At 32.2% G+C, this 17,885-nt stretch overlaps 2 protein-coding genes across 2 annotated transcripts; one reads left to right on the top strand and one right to left on the bottom strand.

Moving 5' to 3' along the window:
• Window positions 1-405: 405 nt before the first annotated feature.
• LOC130819411 (uncharacterized) lies at window positions 406-16,018 on the bottom strand. Its single transcript, XM_057685318.1, has 10 exons — window positions 15,673-16,018; window positions 15,004-15,129; window positions 14,536-14,623; window positions 4,963-5,051; window positions 4,675-4,878; window positions 3,403-3,488; window positions 2,283-2,441; window positions 2,076-2,156; window positions 1,944-1,998; window positions 406-973 (listed from the first exon to the last, which is right to left on the bottom strand). The coding sequence occupies exons 1-10, from the start codon at window positions 15,781-15,783 to the stop codon at window positions 788-790; spliced, it is 1,185 nt and encodes a 394-aa protein (XP_057541301.1). The 5' UTR covers window positions 15,784-16,018; the 3' UTR covers window positions 406-787.
• Window positions 6,690-9,283, top strand: LOC130819427 (uncharacterized). Its single transcript, XM_057685319.1, has 4 exons — window positions 6,690-6,805; window positions 7,697-7,790; window positions 7,876-8,359; window positions 8,440-9,283. The coding sequence occupies exons 3-4, from the start codon at window positions 8,243-8,245 to the stop codon at window positions 8,908-8,910; spliced, it is 588 nt and encodes a 195-aa protein (XP_057541302.1). The 5' UTR covers window positions 6,690-6,805; window positions 7,697-7,790; window positions 7,876-8,242; the 3' UTR covers window positions 8,911-9,283.
• Window positions 16,019-17,885: the final 1,867 nt, after the last annotated feature.

Genomic DNA, 17,885 nt, shown 5'->3' with positions numbered 1-17,885 from the left:
TTATTTTTATTATTAGTTTCTGTAGTTTCGCTGTTACTAGGGATAAATGAAGCTTTATGACACTTTTTTTTGAAATGTCCATTTCATTTTTGACACAATTTTATTTTTAGCAGAATTCTCACATTATCTCCTAATCTTATCAATCATTCACAAATTATTCTCTTCATCAATCTCATTATGTTTTAATTGATACCGTAAAAATAAAAAGATTTCACGACACTAAAAAAAACTAAAAAATAATTGTAATTTGTATGTTTTGCTTCTAAATCTGAGACTCATTCCGCTCGCCTTTTGCTTTCAAATAACAAAAATTACATCTTTGATTTCCATCCCCTTCTTTTTCCTCCCATCGAAACATAGGCCTAAGAAATCCAATCACAAGAAAATTCAAAGGAAAAACTACAATGACCTGAAAAACAATTGCATTAATAGCAAGATTATCAACATTTACAAATTACAAGAACATTATCCATATGATACAACTTTGCTACAATACTGCTTCCATACAATGCACTCCAGAACAAGGGAGGATCATACTACTTGATAGGATATTTCATCCAAGTATTCCTCAAAAAGAAACCTTCCTTAACAATTCATCATCTCAAAATATAAAGCTCAAAGCACTACATCAGATGAGAGAATCAACAAAACTTCGGCAAACTCCGGCAGCTTTACCGTCAGATGTTCGTTGTCCTTCTTGAGCATGCATCTTATCATAATACAACGAACCACGTCAGCAATCAGATACGCATTGAAAAAGGCTTGGCAGATTTATAGTTGGGACTTATCAGAATCCTTTTCGGCTTTTGCTACTAGGACTAGCTGGTAGAGGACTTCTTGTATTGATAGATTCAGTAGGTGCACGAGCAGGACTTCCTCGATATCTGTCAAACCGATGAGGAGATCCGATTGTTCCTTCAGTTCCTTTAGAAGCTTCCTCCAGGACTTTTGCTTCTTCAGTCAACATTCCCAACTTCATGGCCAAAACTTCAAAATTAGTTCATCATATATTGCTAATCAATTATCAATGATAAAAAGATCCATCTTTGAGAATGGACAACTGATAACACATTTTAATAGAAGTATTATAGTTTTTTTTAATAGGGGGTTAAGGCTAGAGAATCCTCTACAAATAAGAGGACATACATAGAACGCGGAACGTAGCCACGTTCCAGCGATCCGGGAACGTTCATCCCCAATTACCACGAAACGTGACCCAAATCGCTAAAGGTGACGTCCCAATGTGGAAGACCTTTTTAAAAAAGTATTTTGGCCTTCACTTACAAATTAAAGACTAAAGAAGGGAGGAAAAGCAGATAAAACCTAAAATACCAAAAAAAATTCACTTAAAAATAATTTACTAAAGCAAAAAAAGTCATTTTAATTTAAATTTGTTTTCAAATATATTTTTTATACATGATGTATCTCATACCCGATCGTTCCCGAATCAATCAAGGTTGTGTTCCTTGTTCCCGTTCCCATTCCCCATTCCTAACCGAATGTCGTTCCGAGTAACAATGCAAGAAATGCGGCTATGGTTGTGACTGTGGTAAGTCGGGAGCAGGATTGATGTGGTTATTACTACGCCTAAGTATCGGTCAAGAATTCAAAATATCCTCTGATACGGCCCACAACACGGATTTTTTATGCCTTTTCAACACGGGGAATATTGGTTCATTTTTTTATGAAAATCTTTACATCACGGCCAATGCAATGCGATGTGGCCTTGTTTTTGCGCTATGGGGACTAGGGAGGGGAATTTTGTCCTTCCACTAGGCAACCTATGATTATCAAACATATTATAGTTATATCTAGCGCTTTATGGGTTTTCCTAACTAGAAAAAAAGCCAGTTACAATCAAAAATTGAGGTAGGATCACATTATCCAATCCTACGGATCGGTCACTAATTATACAAAAAAGAAAAACATGGGAGGGGAATTACCCGAAATTCATTTTCTCGAAGCCGATCTTCCAGAGCTTCTATAGCAGGAGCCAGACTGCAATATTTAAAATCCAGTGAATATATATATGAAGTACCAGGGTAAAATAAATCCTGAGAGAGCTGCTTGCTAACCAGTACTCCATTAGCTTGCACATTGAAGCTTGATATGTAGATGTGTGGTGAATGAAAGTAAGCGGATGCACCTTGCCATCCCTTTATAGAGGTTTTACAGCAACAAATATCAGACAGCGGATGGATAAAAAGAATTTAAAAAGTAGGGACCAACAACGAATATGGAAACAAGTAGAAAAGAACAAGACTATCCGAGCAAGATCTTACCTGATGTTCTGGGATATGGATTGGTTATAAGCCGCCTTCTCTTCTTCATATAGCACACGCTGCAAATCTGTAAAGGAGGTCAATGGTGCCTCGAGCTCAAGTAAGGATGACGCGGGAAGAACATGAAGAGGAATTTCTTTGCGGATATATTCTGCACCACTACCAACAAAAGCAAGGGGCATAACTTAAAACTACCATACATAAAGAACTTCTAAGAAAATCTCAAATAACATATAAGGTAGAAGTAAACACAATGAACAAACATCAATATGAAAATGCAAGAAATTTATACTCCTCACTAACTTGAAGTTAGGATGTGATATGCATAATGCAAAAGAACTCAACAAAATATTTGAAAGTAAAAAGATAATCTTCCAATTCTCCAACTACAAGAATCCGTCCTAGAGGATGTGAAATATCAAAGTTTTATATATTATAGCGGATATAGCCTTTGCAAGCCAGACCTTGCATCACAAGTCAGAGCCCTTACCAACTCCCCCAACCGGTGTTGGATAAGTCTTAAATCTACAAATCAATGTAAACCAACTATCCCAATTCCCTTGTGATATCATATTGTCATTAGTTTGCTTAACCAATTGCAAATTACTGAACCTTTCGCAATCTCAATCTCTTCAACACCAGCATCTGCTTAAGGCATTGCCTTGAACCCTCCTTGTCCCCCCGGCCCAAGTCTCCAACCAACATCAGCTCCCTATTCCCTTTGTACCAAAATCAACGAAAATTCTCTGTGCCACACTTTGGCATACTAATTATTTATTTATCATGACTTTAGACCATAGCTACTGAAATATTGTAGAGTTTTACACTTGCAAATAGTTTTCTGTCAAAGCTCATATAAGTTCTGTGTTATTTACCCAATGCCTATATTGAGACTCCAGCTTAGTGTGGGAAAGGGGGGTAATGCACAGTAGAACTGCATTGTGAAACTTAAGCCATAACCAAAAGTGGACTGTTATGAATAGACCGTCAATGAGAAGGCAATACTGAACATGCAAAAGATGCTTACTAAGTTACTGGTTTAGAAGTGCAAGCACATACAGAATTAGTATTATAAAGAAAACAGAAAACAGAGAGCAGGCACATGTGTACTCATTTATACCTCATTTCTAAATGAGAACGGTGCATCGCTTCTTGCATACCATCAGACATATCCATGGGATCAGTTTCACCAAAAGCATTAATTGCCTGAAAGTTGGTATTAACATGAGTAAAAAAGAAGCTCGAGTTAGAATCTACATCAAGAAACATACAAAGGACAAAGTAGAAGTCAGGAAACAGCGAAAAAAATAATAAAGTTTATACTTGAAATAAGCAATCATCAAAACAAATTTATGAATTAGTTGTTCCTTTAAGACTCGTATTTTCTTATTCTCATTCTTTACTTTATATTATTATAACATTTTAAATCAAACATTATCAGTCATGATACAAATTGTCTGCAACAGAAGTTGCCAGGAGAAATCATTGAGAAGCTACTTCCTGGGTTATTTTAGTTGCACTGTTTCTCCCCTTGATTTGAGAGCATTCTGGGAGAGATGGTGCAGCTAAGAAAAAACAGAGAAAGCATGTAAGTTAATGTTAACCATAGTTTGGTTCTGCGACAATTCAGCATGCCCAGAAAAACATGTGAAACAGCTTGCACCAGAGAGAATGAGACAATCTCAAGGTGAGACAATCTTTATTGGGCTCCAATGTACATTTACGGTCTTAAAGTGATCATTTATAACCTTAAAGGCTTAAACCTAAAGTGACCAATTATAAGTGATCATTTTATAGTCTTATAGTGATCACTTATAACCTCATAGTGATTACTTTTTTTCATCTTAAAGTGATCACTTATAACCTTAAAGTGGTCACTTACAATCTTAAAGTGATCAATTAGAGAAATTTATAGGTCCCGTCTCATGGCGAGACAATCTCATGCAAAACTTGCTGATAATTGAGCTGCTACATGGACACGGAAACATAAACATGTGAATAAAGGCCCAATTATTACAATCTGTATTCAAATAGAAAAATCATGTATCCAATGTAATCAATGTATGTGAATCTTGGTTCAAGTTCCACCAAACATGAACTAGATATTGTAAGCCCACTTATCAGAGTGCAGGAGTTCAACCTTTTGTTCTACAGAGCTCAAACAGCTTCAGTGTATATGAATCTGTAATGTACCCAATAATCGCTAGTATGATAAAAATGGAGATTAGGGTTAAGAGGGAGTAAAGCGTTAAAAGGAAGAAGAAGAATTCATTTCATATTTCACTTGATATCCTAACCAATTATTACATTATCATATTTATAGCTAACATGCCTAACAAACCATCAATGAGCCATGATGATTAGATGAACACAAACCAAACCAATGTCTAACCTTATATACAGCAGTTTTTGAATCACCCGTGTCCTGTTCAGGTTGTTCAGTCTTTCCAGAGAACCTTGATGCATTATTCGAGCTCAATGATGATTCAACATCCACGATAGTATTCGTATGTACAAGAGATAAAGCAAGAGGTCCTGATATGCAGCTCTGCTTCCCATCCAAGGACTGGAAGGCAATGACTTGAATATTTCCATCCTAGATATTTGACAAATGAAATTTACAAATTCCTCAAACAAAAGTGCAAGAAAATATTATGTATTTTGTATTTTTGACACAAACCTTAGAAGCCTTGTCTTCATAAAAACAAGAAAATATAAGCCCAATGAAACCAGAATCTAGAAGCTGGTACATTGCCTGAGTACGCACATCTGCATAAGGTAGTCAATCTCAATTTAAGGGCAAAGCCAGATAAGAACACAGTTCATCCAATTTTTATAATGCAAGCAAAACAAATTTCAGCCCATCCAATCTTAAAGTGCAAAACATGTTTCCGGTGGGAATAAAAATTCAATAAAAAAGATCACCAAATAAGTGTAACATATATGTCTGATTTAGCATCTTTTCCTAGATCATTATATCACCAAACAAATGTAACAAATGCAAACATGTCAGCCAACATACATCAGTAACACCACCATCAATTTTTCATTGGGAGGGACAAGTAAAAGTAACAAAGAACTAAACTAGGAGGGCATCTTATGAATGTCACCCATATACAAAAAAGGGATAGGGGGTGGAGGTCTCACACCACATAAACAATCATTGATGAACTTGACTACAAAGTAAAGAAAAAGTTGAGCAGCACTCAACAACTAAAACTTTGACTCTTGTGGCTCAGCTATACACCAGCATCGGATTTTGGATAATGAAACATTTCCATATTGTATCTATTCTCTACTGAAAGATATGGTAACCTTCTAAATATTTCAAAGATGACAATTCTATAAGTTTCATTTCAACTCATGAGATCAAAGGAGTTTCAATGGCATGTGTATAGCATCTAGCCCGTACCCCACAGATGATGTGTATTTAGGTGGCGTCTTGCTGACTTTTGCTCAAGGTAGTAAAGCTCCAAAGAGCCAACTCAAAAAAAACAAGTCAAAATGGTGCTTATTCGAGCCAAGTCGAAGCCCATCCGTGACTTTACCACTGTAAGGTTTGACTCGATCATGTAGAAGGCTCAATTTGAAGACCAAAGTTGAAAAGACCATGTCGTTCGACCAGGTCCAGCGAAGTGCATTTCCACTTCCAATAGGTTTTGTATATTGGCAAAAAGGTTTGTGGCAAATCTAGGACTCAAACTCAGTGAGAGCACAATCAATGGAAAAATAATTCAATTAAATTTCAAAAAAATGACATATATACATACCATATTGCGGCAAAATTGTATACATACCATCTTATAGGGTGTGTATATTGTTGTAAGGGAAAAGTTTAATTTACAAAAATGTCATCAGAATATGTACATAGTTTATGCATGTATGTAAACCTTCTAGCAAATGTCTAATTATTTACAAAATTGCCACTGGAATATGTACACCATTTAAGCTTTATGTACACTTGTTTTCAGTTTTCACCATTTTAATTAGTTTTCACATAATCCAAATCCTATATATATATGTTCCAGTGAGAACCAAGCTTATATGAGAACCGTGAGAACCAATCTCTCCGATAGAAATGTGTTACTTTTTTTATAGAAAAGGTGTTACTTTTGGACAAAAAAATATTACTTTTGTTTTTAGAAAAATTTAGTACTTTTTAGCAAAAAAGTGTTAAGAGGGTGTTTGGCCTAGCTTCTTAAAGTGTTTCTAAAAAAAGGGAAATTTTTTTTGCCAAACACCTAAATTCTAAAAAAAGCCCAGAACTACTCTTAAAAGGGTTGGGAGGAGAAGCTACAAATTGTAACTTCTACTCCTAATTTTATCAGGGAGCTTTTTTTTAACTGTCTCATACTTGTCTTTCACGATTTCCCACCCTTTCTCAGTGAGTCATAAACTACCTGTGGTCTTTCACAACCCCCTTTACTTCTATGTGAGTCCTTCATAAACTATCTCTCTTTCTCTTTGAGTCTCAAGGAATCCACTGAAAATTGTTGCGGCATCACCATCGTCACCACCCACTTGTAAGATCCCTTTTCACTCTTTTTCTTTTTTTCTTTTACAATTATACACTTTAGATTTCATTATTAGTGGTAAAAATTGTTGAATAAAGTAGAGAATTTGGGTCTTTGGATCAAAGGATATGGGGATAAGGGAGAGTGTTTAACCCATAAAAATATATTAATCATTCTTCCCATTAATTCCAATCTTAATTTTCTTATCCGAAGCTGTTAAAAATTCAAGACCAAAATTATATCAATCATCATCAAAATAAATAAATATTAAATGAAATGGTAAAGTGAAAATTACCCATGATATTAAGGGATGAAAATGAGAGATAGAGAGATGAAGGAGATTTACAGAGTGATTATTGATTTGAAGATAAAGACAATATGAAGGAAGAAAAGTTCTAATGAGTGTATTTATAAGGAATTGTGGGGATTTTAGAATGGTTTACAAATACTACTATAATTATTTTGAAAATTGATTGTTTGTCTATATCAAGAAGCAATAAGTGTTTGTTTTTCCAATAACAAAAAGTAGTAAAAATTTGAGGCTGATAGTGTGAGAATCAGGGATAGTGGGGTCTACAAGAGATGGTATGATTGATGAAATGGAGGGTAGATATTAAGGGAGGAAGAGAATTAATGGTGGGTTAGAGTGTAGAGGATTATGTGGTATTGACATTGTAGTAGGGAGATGAGAAAATCAGAAAAGGGAGATTGTAAGATAGAGAAGAATGGCGAGATGTTCGTGATAAGCTTATCTATAAGATGTAGTAACTGGGTGGTGTGAGTGTGTTGTTTCGTCCGATTGATTCTTATTCCTTTGTATTTTTTGCTCATCTTTTATTTTTGTGGTTATCTCTTTCTCAAACTTTACTATAAAGTCAAATCATTCCATGTATATTGCAGTATTCTTTGCTATCATGGATAATGAAATATCCACGACAACCAACTTCGCAATTTTCGCCCGCCCACAATGACTACACCTGCTAATAATTTCAAGGTAATTGCACATTTGCATCGAGAATTTGGAACAATTTCATAACAATATTCTGACATTTAATTAATATGTCCAAATTTTCAAATAGGAACAAAAAAGGATGAATTTTAGAGCTTCTACTACTCCTTCCCCTTCTCATCTAATGTCGTCGCACTCCAAAGAGGTGAATATTATAATGTGTTAGCTTTTTATATTACCTGCATAAACTTGTATATGCTAAAATTTTTTACTTATTATGCTAATTAGATTAAGGTTAAACAATTAAAGAGACCTAAGGCGACTTGGACTGATTCTACAACTAGAATATTTCGTGAGGCTTGTGCTGAGGAGGTTCATGCAGGGAATAGACCTAACACTCACTTAAATAAAATTGGTTGAGCTAATGTAATTTAAAAGTTTCAACAAAAACAGGACTACGATATGATCAAAAGCAACTAAAAAATAAGTGGGAAAAGATGATGACTGACTTCACAACATGGAAAAATCTCATAGAAAAGGAGACAGGATTAGGATGGGACCATGAGAAACAAACAATAATTGCCCCGGATGAATGGAGGACAAGCAAAGAAAAGGTAAAAATTAAATTAATATAATTTTTATAAAATTAATAATATTTTTTATAACCAATATATCTTGTTTGTTAATGATGTAGGTTAATCCTAATATTATAAAATTTCGAGAAGGTGGAATAAAAAATATAACGGAGTTAGAAGTTATGTTTGGTAAGATATGTGCTTCAGCAACATCCTTTTGGAATCCATATACTGAAGAAGAGGACGAGTTAGAAGATGAATTCACACAAGATAATAATGACATGCACGAGGAAGAGCAAGTGCATAACACACTTGAAGATTGTACACCTACAACTGAAGCTCGTGATGTTGAAAACACTCTTGTTGAATCTATTGAGGCAAAGGGGAAAAAAATTCAAAGGGAAAAGAAATCTAAAGTTAGCACTGCTAAATTAATGCAAAATGAGTTAAAACGAATTGTTGGTGCAATGGAAAATTTTTCTCAATCAAGTGCTTTAACAACATCTAGGAGAAATGATATTCCTAGTTGTTGCATTAAAGAATGTTTAGATTTGCTAAGTACGACCCCTGGTGTTGAAATAGGTAGTTAACTATATATGCTTGGAACACGTTTATTTATCAAACGAGAAAATAGAGAGATGTTTGTTGCTATTCCAAATGAAGATATACGAAGTGAATGGCTTGAACAAGAATTGCCAAGGGAGAAAAGCAAAGTTTCAAAAAATTAGTCTTTTTTTTTCATACTTAGATATTGTTTTTATTTACGTTAATGTATTGGACATACTTTTTCAAAAAATTATGTATCATATTGAGTATTTTTTTGATTTAAAGTTTACTATTTAGCAGATCAATTCAGTTGAAAGTGACAGTAATGACATGATGGATGAGTCTGATGACGAAGAGTATGAGGATATGGTACACCAAGAACAATTAAAAGTTAAGCAAATGATGTTATATGCTGCTTCAGGGGTAACAATACTTATCATGTATTATCTCATATATTAAATAAAAATATCCCTAGAAGTTCATTATGCTGGCAATGGTTGCAAGAAGTGTTCTCTACCCCTGGTGAAAGTTATAGAATATTGCGAATGGAAGCTCATGTCTTTCAAAATCTTGCTAAATTATTGAAAGATAATTATGGCTTAAAGTCTACAAGGAGTATGCAAGCTGAAGAAGCACTAGGAATTTTTGTATATTTATGTGCCCAATTTCAATCTAACCGTAATATGCGAAATAGATTCAAGCATTCTGGTGAGACAATAAGTAGAAAATTTAATGAAGTTCTTAAGGCCATGACAAGATTTTCTAGAGATATTGTGAGACCTACTGATCCTAACTTTAGGAAGGTTCGTCCTAAGATTCGCGATAATTATAAATATTAGCCACATTTCAAGAAATGCATTGGTGCCATTGATGGTACTCATATCCCATGTGTAGTTTCAGAAGAAGAGAAAATCCCTTACATAGGTAGAAAAGGGTATCCGACGCAAAATATTTTGGCTATTTGTGATTTCGATATGTTGTTTACATATTTTGTTGCTGGATGGTCTGGATCTGTACATGATAATCGTGTTCTTAAGAATGCTATTGAAGATTCTAACAAAGCTTTTCCACATCCACCAAAAGGTACATTATCTTTATATATGTATTAATGTGAATCTAAATTTTTTACACTTTTTTAATTATATAATGTCAATTTTTTTTAGGGAAATTTGCAAAGAAACACCTTTTAAAACCCCTTTTTTGTAAAGAAACACCTTTTATAATTTTTTTTGTAAAAAAACACCTTTTAAGAGACTTTTTTTAAAAAAAAACACCTTAAATCAGTTTCCGGTGACTTTTGTCAACTTTCCGGCGTTGACTATGCCAGTCAACGCCGGAAAGTTGACAAAAGTCACCGGAAACTGATTTAAGGTGTTTTTTATTAAAAAAAAGTCTCTTAAAAGGTGTTTTTTTACAAAAAAAATTATAAAAGATGTTTCTTTACAAAAAAGGGGTTTTAAAAGGTGTTTCTTTGCAAATTTCAATTATTATTTTTTTTATTTTTATTATTATTATTATTGTTATTATTATTATTATTATTATTATTAATTTTTTAAAAAAAATTTTTTTTTATATAATAATAAAAATAAAAATTTTTTTCAAAAAATAATATTAATAATAAAAATAAAAATAAAAATAAAAACAAAAATTTTTAAAAAAGTTAAAAAAAATTCAAAAAAAATTAATAATAATAAAAAAAAATAAAAAGTATAAAAAAATATAAAATAACAATAATAATAATTAAAAAATAATAATAATAATAAAATTAAAAATAAAATTAAAATTAAAAAAATTTTTTTTTTAAAAAAAGAATAATAATAATAATAATAATAATAATAATAATAATAATAATAAATAATAATAATAATAATAATAATAAATATTATTATTCTTTTTTTAAAAAAAATTATTTTTTAAATTTTATATTTATTTTTAATTTTATTATTATTATTATTATTTTTAATTATTATTATTGTTATTTTATATTTTTTTATACTTTTTATTTTTTTTATTATTATTAATTTTTTTTTAATTTTTTTAACTATTTTTAAAATTTTTGTTTTTATTTTTATTTTTATTTTTATTATTAACATTATTTTTTTAAAAAATTTTTATTTTTATTATTATATAAAAAAAATTTTAAAAAAATTTTAAAAAAAATTAACAATAATAATAATAATAATAATAATAATAATAATAATAATAATAAAAACAAAATAAAAAAAATAATAATTTTTTTTAAAATTTTATTTTGTAAAGAAACACCTTTTATAATTTTTTTGTAAAAAAACACCTTTTAAGAGACTTTTTTTAAAAAAAACACCTTAAATCAGTTTCCGGTGACTTTTGTCAACTTTCCGGCGTTGACTGGCATAGTCAACGCCGGAAAGTTGACAAAAGTCACCAGAAACTGATTTAAGGTGTTTTTTTTTAAAAAAAGTCTCTTAAAAGGTGTTTTTTTTACAAAAAAAATTATAAAATGTGTTTCTTTACAAAAAATGGGTTTTAAAAGGTGTTTCTTTGCAAATTTCCCTTTTTTTTATAGGTAAATATTACGCTGTCGATGCAGGTTATCCTAACATGAAAGGGTATTTGGCCCCTTTTAAAGGTGAGCGATATCACATTCCCGATTTTCGTCGTTCAACACAACCTCCAACTGGATATTATAAACTTTTTAATTATTCACATTCTTCATTAAGAAACGTCATTGAACGCACATTTGGAGTATGGAAAAAAAGATGGAGGGTATTGTCAATAATGCCAAGCTTTCCTATTGAAACTCAAAAGAAAATTGTTGCGGCAACGATGGCTATGCATAACTACATTAGAATACATGCACTCAAAGATATAGAATTTGATAAATGTGATGCAGACCCTGATTATATTCCCGAAATTGAAGCATAAGGGGTTGTCAGACAAGACTCACGTAATTCTACAGACATCGATGGATACATTGACGATGGTTCAATGGATGATAGTAGTATGGAAAGTGTGTGCCACGATATTGCAACTTCTTTATTAAATCATGTGAAATAATAGCATTTATGTGTTTTTTAGAAGTTTTTTTTAATATGAATTATGAACCAATAATATTAGTAATGTTAGATTTATTAATTTGACCACAATGTCAATTATATAATTTTATGTTACTTTTAATCATATAGAAATGCTCAAAAAACTCAAATATTGTTAAAGTAGAAAAAGAAAAGGCCAAACACTCAAAACTGTTTCTGTTTCACAAAACTCATTTTTTAAAACATAAGCCAAACAATTCTGTTTCTGAAATTCAAGAAACAGTTTCTGCAAAACTACTTTTAAGAAACAAAATTTGTTTTCCAAAAGCTAGGCCAAACATACCCTTACTTTCAGAAAAAAATATAAATACAAAGTAACACATTTTTTTTTCTTAAAGTAACACCTTTTATGTAAAAAGTAACACCTTATTGTTAGTTTTTTTCAAAAACTTCTTAAAGTAACACTTTTTTGCCTAAAAATAACACCTTTTTAGTGAAAAAATAACACTTTTTTGTCAGGCAGATTGGTTCTCGCAGTTCTCATATAAGGATGGTTCTCACTAGCACTTCTTCCTATATATATGTATGTGTGTGTGTATGTGTGTGTATATATATATATTTCTTTGTTTTAGTCTTTCAAACTCCAATGATCTATCTTTTTTATTGGTTCGCTAATCCTCGTCTCTACACATGCTCAGACCATCTTAAACGATTGTCTTTCATCTTTTCCACAATATTTGCAACTGCTAAACTATTTTCTCATATCTTCATTTTTCGAATTTTACCCTCAACGTATGCCTAATTATCTATTGAAGCATTCGTATTTCCACTACTTTTCTCTTTCTAATATGATCATTTCTAAAAGCCCAACATTATGATTCATATAGTTACGTTGGTCTAATGGTTGTTCGATAAAATATTCCATTTAACTATAAAGACAAACCTCGATCACATAATATTCTAGTAATCACTCTCCATTTTTCCACTCAGACTTAATTTTATGGGGCACATCTTGTCGGATATACCCACAAATCTGAAATATAGACTCAACGTATTTGTAGCATCCACTTAAACCGCCTTCTTTCGCTTCTAACTTTATAGTGTCGCTTGTTATCTCGTTTTTGCTAAAGTTACACTCTATATACTATGTCTTGCTCTGACTTAATTTGAAACCTCATGACTCCAACTCTTGTCTCCATCGTTCATTTTATCTAATTTAGCATTTACCTTCTCTCTGGTCTCACCTACAAAAATTATGTCATCGACAAACAACATGCACCAAGTCACGTCTCCTTGTATCGATCGAGATATCTCATCAAAATTTGTCTCCATCGTTCATTTCATCTAATTTAGCATTTACCTCCTCTCTGGTCTCACCTACAAAAATTATGTCATCGGCAAACAACATGCACCAAGTCACGACTCCTTGTACCGATCGAGTTATCTCATCAAAATTTGTTGCAGAAAGAAAAGGTCTTAGAGTCGAGCCTTGATGGAAGTCAACTCCGATTTGAAATCCTTTGTTTCCCCTCTACATATCCTAACATTCTTCTTTAAGTCTCTTTTTCTAGCCCAATAAAACTTATTATTTGTCTCGTAAGATGAATTGCTTCTATTGTAGATCTCCCTGACATAAATCCAAATTGTTTCCCGGATATGAGATACATCTCCGGATACGTATCTCTATCACTCTTACCCATAACTTCATAGAATGACTCATGAATTTTATTCCTTACAGTTAAAGCAATCTTAAACATCTCCTTGGTTCAAGTAAATAGGCACTAGAGTAATTCTTCTCGAATTATTGGGCATCTTGTTTGTCCCCCAAATCTTGTAGAATAGATCAATCAGCTAAGTTACTTCAATCGTCCCAAGGCATCTTCATAACCCAATATTTATATCATTTGGCCCAATCGCTTTCTTTAGCTTCATTTTCTTCAAACCCTATACACCTCTGATTTTTGTATTTTTTGCATAAATTCTCTATTTTCATCTAAGGGAGCGACTGTGGTGTCCCCTACAACATTTCCTTGTTCTCAATCAAATAGCTCATCAAAATACTCCCGCCATCAATTCTTGATATTCTCATCTTAAACTAGAATGTTCTTAACCTTATCCTTCGTACACTTAACTACGAAAATGTCATTAACTTTTGTTTGTCTCCTCTATGCCATTCTATTTTTTCTCCTTCTTTAGAATCTCTAATTGTGAAACACTTAATTTCCCCTTGCGAACTAATAAATACATTAAGTTTTCACTTAATTTTATGATCCCACTACCTCTCTTTTCACATTTTTTCCCAAACAAATAAGAGCTCAAAAGAAATTACGTGTATGATGAAGATTTCATAGCCATAGAAGTATCACGTGTCCAACACATGCAATTAGGACAAATCAAGAGTTAATGTAACATGGTCTATAGCTATAAGAATCACAACAAGGATATTGAAAGGTTCAACAACTATGTCAAAGCCTTAATCCTAGCAAAAGATACCAAAAGATTCAACCATGCAAAGGTGGATTAGAACTTTCAATACGTTTACAAATATGCTTTCTCTTTGGAGGGTAGCCGTTAGGGGGAGCACCTTTAAATAAAAATCTATAGAAAGTAAAAACATAAGTGCTAAGGTAATATCAGCCACATTTCCATACTTACCAACATGGGATGGGAGGACAGTAATTTTAGGATGAGAATGATACCATCCAATCACTCGAGTTCTTCTTCCAGTTGTAGAGCTCATCCTGTGCTATTTAGTTAATTTACACAAATCATCCAAATTTTCTCCGAACTGAAACTTCAAAGAGCATTCACGTGCACATGATTACTAATTGCACGAACAACCATACAATTGTGTATAAAACAAAAACACTGAGTAAACATGCACGCACAATTGCAGCAAGCTATCACAAAAGCCATTCACTAGGTTGACATCAAATCCAATAATATATGCTAGATTATGTTTAATTTCCCATTTATTACACTTTCAATCTATAAAAACTCAATACTTCAGCTAAGAAAACAGTTCCAGAGTAAATGACATCCTTTAACACCCACAGCCCCACCGAAAACAAAAGAGATTTCAGACAATATTTTGAGCATGCACAAACAAAGAAAAAAGGATATTTCCGCCTGAGCTGATGCTGCAGCTAACTGTTCAGGATTAGTCTCCACTCTGTCCTTTTTCCTATCCGATCGAGGCTGAGGCGATGCACCCCATATCAATGCAGTCGTTGCGCCACTTTTAGAGCACTGAATTTATAAAGGTACCATCATCACATCAACATAATGAACATCTATCACTAAGAAGGAGGCACTCCACATCTTTCTAATTTCTCATTCAACAACTATATTTCATTTTTTACATCTATCTCTAATAACCCACCATTTAAATGTTCATTTAAACAACTCTTCAAGAAATACCCAAAATTCAGTCAATCACAATTCACAAACCCTAAGCCCAATTTTCACATTCAAATAATAAACCCTAAAAAATCAAACGAAATAAATCCAACACTCTTTCGTCTTAGTTTTCATCATCTTTATGCATGCCCAAAGATCAACAACAAAACACAAAATCTAAAAAAAGAACCCATAAACTAAAACAAAACAAAATGTTGGCCAAACAGTAAACACCCAATAATTAGAACCGCATAAAAATGATAGAACCCAATTTAAATCAAACACACAAGGGTTGATCATCGATTGCAAATTAATAAATTAAAAAATAAAAAAACAAAAGCTAATGAGCAAAGAGGTCAAACGAGAGATTAAGATTAGAGAAAGAAATAGTACGTGAATGTCGCCAAGAAGAAGACCCATGATTTCTTCAGTTTCAGTAGAAAAAGCGTGGGTAACACAAGTTAACCACACTTCTTCAGACATTTTCACCTTTGTTAGTGACATTTTCTTCTCTGTTACTCCTTCCTGTTTGTGACTATTTTGCACAGAATTACAGGAGATTGATTTTGGTAATACGGGAAATACTGCAGAAGGAATTCCAAAGGACAATGTTAATGCAAATGCAATTGTGCAGGTCAAGGGTTTGTAATTGTGAGTGTTCTTGATTGAGAATTGAAACCACGGACCAATGAAGGAATACTCAGATTTTGAGTCGCTGGTTGGGTTGTTGCCTTGTTGGCTTAGGTGTTGCAATATGAAAATAATTTTTTAAAAAATTATTTTATTATGTGGTTGATTGATGGGTGAAATTCGATTTTAGATTTTGATTGAAAAAATAATAGTTGCTTTAATTGAGATAAAATTTGATTTTCTTTTTAATTTTTTGTTTTTTTTTTCATTTTTATTTTATCAAAATTGATTGTTAATTACAGGTTAAGCTAAATAAAATGATGAGCTAGATAAAAATAAATATTTGTTAATTAGTTGTTAGTACTTACTTTAATTGCTAGTTATTGAGAAGTTGTTAATCATTAAATATTTGTCAAACTCAATTATGATCGTTGGTTATTGGTATAAAAAATATTAAGTCAAAAAGTAAATGAACACATTTATATCTGGCTCGTATGAGTTATAATTAATCAATGAAAAAACTATAGGTAATTTTTTCTTTTTTAAAGTACATTTTAGCTAACTAAAAATTATTTACCAAACATCAAAGCATTTTTTTGTGTTTGACACAAGAATAAAATTTGTAAAAATACAAATTATTATTAAATGCCAAAAAAATTCCTATACAACTAAGTACATAAAAAATTACCATTGTAATATATCAAAAATATACTTATTTTTCAAATTCAGTGCCCTTATCGAATGAATGAGACACTCAAGTCCATTAATCCACAAACCAACACAAAAGCTACTATTTAGTATTTGTGACCTTCTTATGAATCATAAAAGTGGATGTTAAATACTCCCTCCCTTTCAAATATATCTTTGATTTTTTTTTATTAACGAGTTAATTATTACTCTATAATAAAAAAAATATATGTTGAAGATATGCTAATGCAATGGTGAAGAAACAAGAAGTAAATTAATACAAAGAAAATCACAAAAACAGAGTAAGCAACAACAATAGCAACAACACACAATATATGAGGTATCTAATGATACCTCCTCCTCAAATAAAGTATCTTATCATTAATATAAGTAAGAATACATTAATGACTCACTTTACAAGCTTCAAGAACACACTCTCAAAGCAAAAGATTGAACCTTAATGTCAATCTCCCTCAAATGCTCTAATACAAGTGGAGAAAACTATCTTGGTTAAACCCTAGTAATCTCTTAGTATTAGGCTCTCACACTCACCCTAATACACTCCTAAGACCCCTTATATAGTCCCATGACATATTTGGGAGCCTTAGGATAAACCCACAAAAGCCCACAGAGAATCGGACATAAAACAGAAACGCGTACTGTAAGGAGTTGATCGTTGCTCGACCCGAGCAAGATCCGCTCGACCACCCGAGCGAGAGTCCAGTAGCTTCTGTTTTGCTGCCCCTGCTTGGCTCGACCGAGCCCATCAAGCTCGACCACTCAAGCAGGCCTCAAAACCTTCAATGAGCACTCCCTTGCCTTCTTCAAGACACATTAAGTCTCCGAACTTCATCAAGTGATCCAAAACATATACTCTCATACTTCCTTGCACTCACAACCTCGTTCTCAAACGTGCAAGCCAAGGAGTACGCTACAAGGTGATCGAACTCACGTCCATCATGTTGAGATTTGACGTTTGACTCAACAATATACTTTTAAGATGAATAAAGTATATATTATAATATATATAACCTCGTAAAAGAAGCAATAATTAAGCACTAAACATCATAAATAAAGTGTTTTTTTATTTATTGAATATAAGTTACAAGTATATTTTAAATCAGTATGTGAAACTGAGAACGGTGTATGAGTGGTTGCAAACATTAAAGATAATAACTAGATTTCTCTAAAGAAGTGTTCTTTCTCAATTATATATTTAGAGTTAAAGTTGAGTTTTTCTAAGTTAAATTAAGCTGGTTTTAAATGAAAAATAAGATTAAAATAGGTTT

The sequence above is a fragment of the Amaranthus tricolor genome, chromosome 1 (genome assembly GCF_026212465.1).
Source record: "Amaranthus tricolor cultivar Red isolate AtriRed21 chromosome 1, ASM2621246v1, whole genome shotgun sequence".
Lineage (NCBI taxonomy): Eukaryota > Viridiplantae > Streptophyta > Magnoliopsida > Caryophyllales > Amaranthaceae > Amaranthus > Amaranthus tricolor.
The sequence above is the reverse complement of the archived record's forward strand: the minus strand, read 5'-3'. Positions and strand labels throughout refer to the sequence as shown.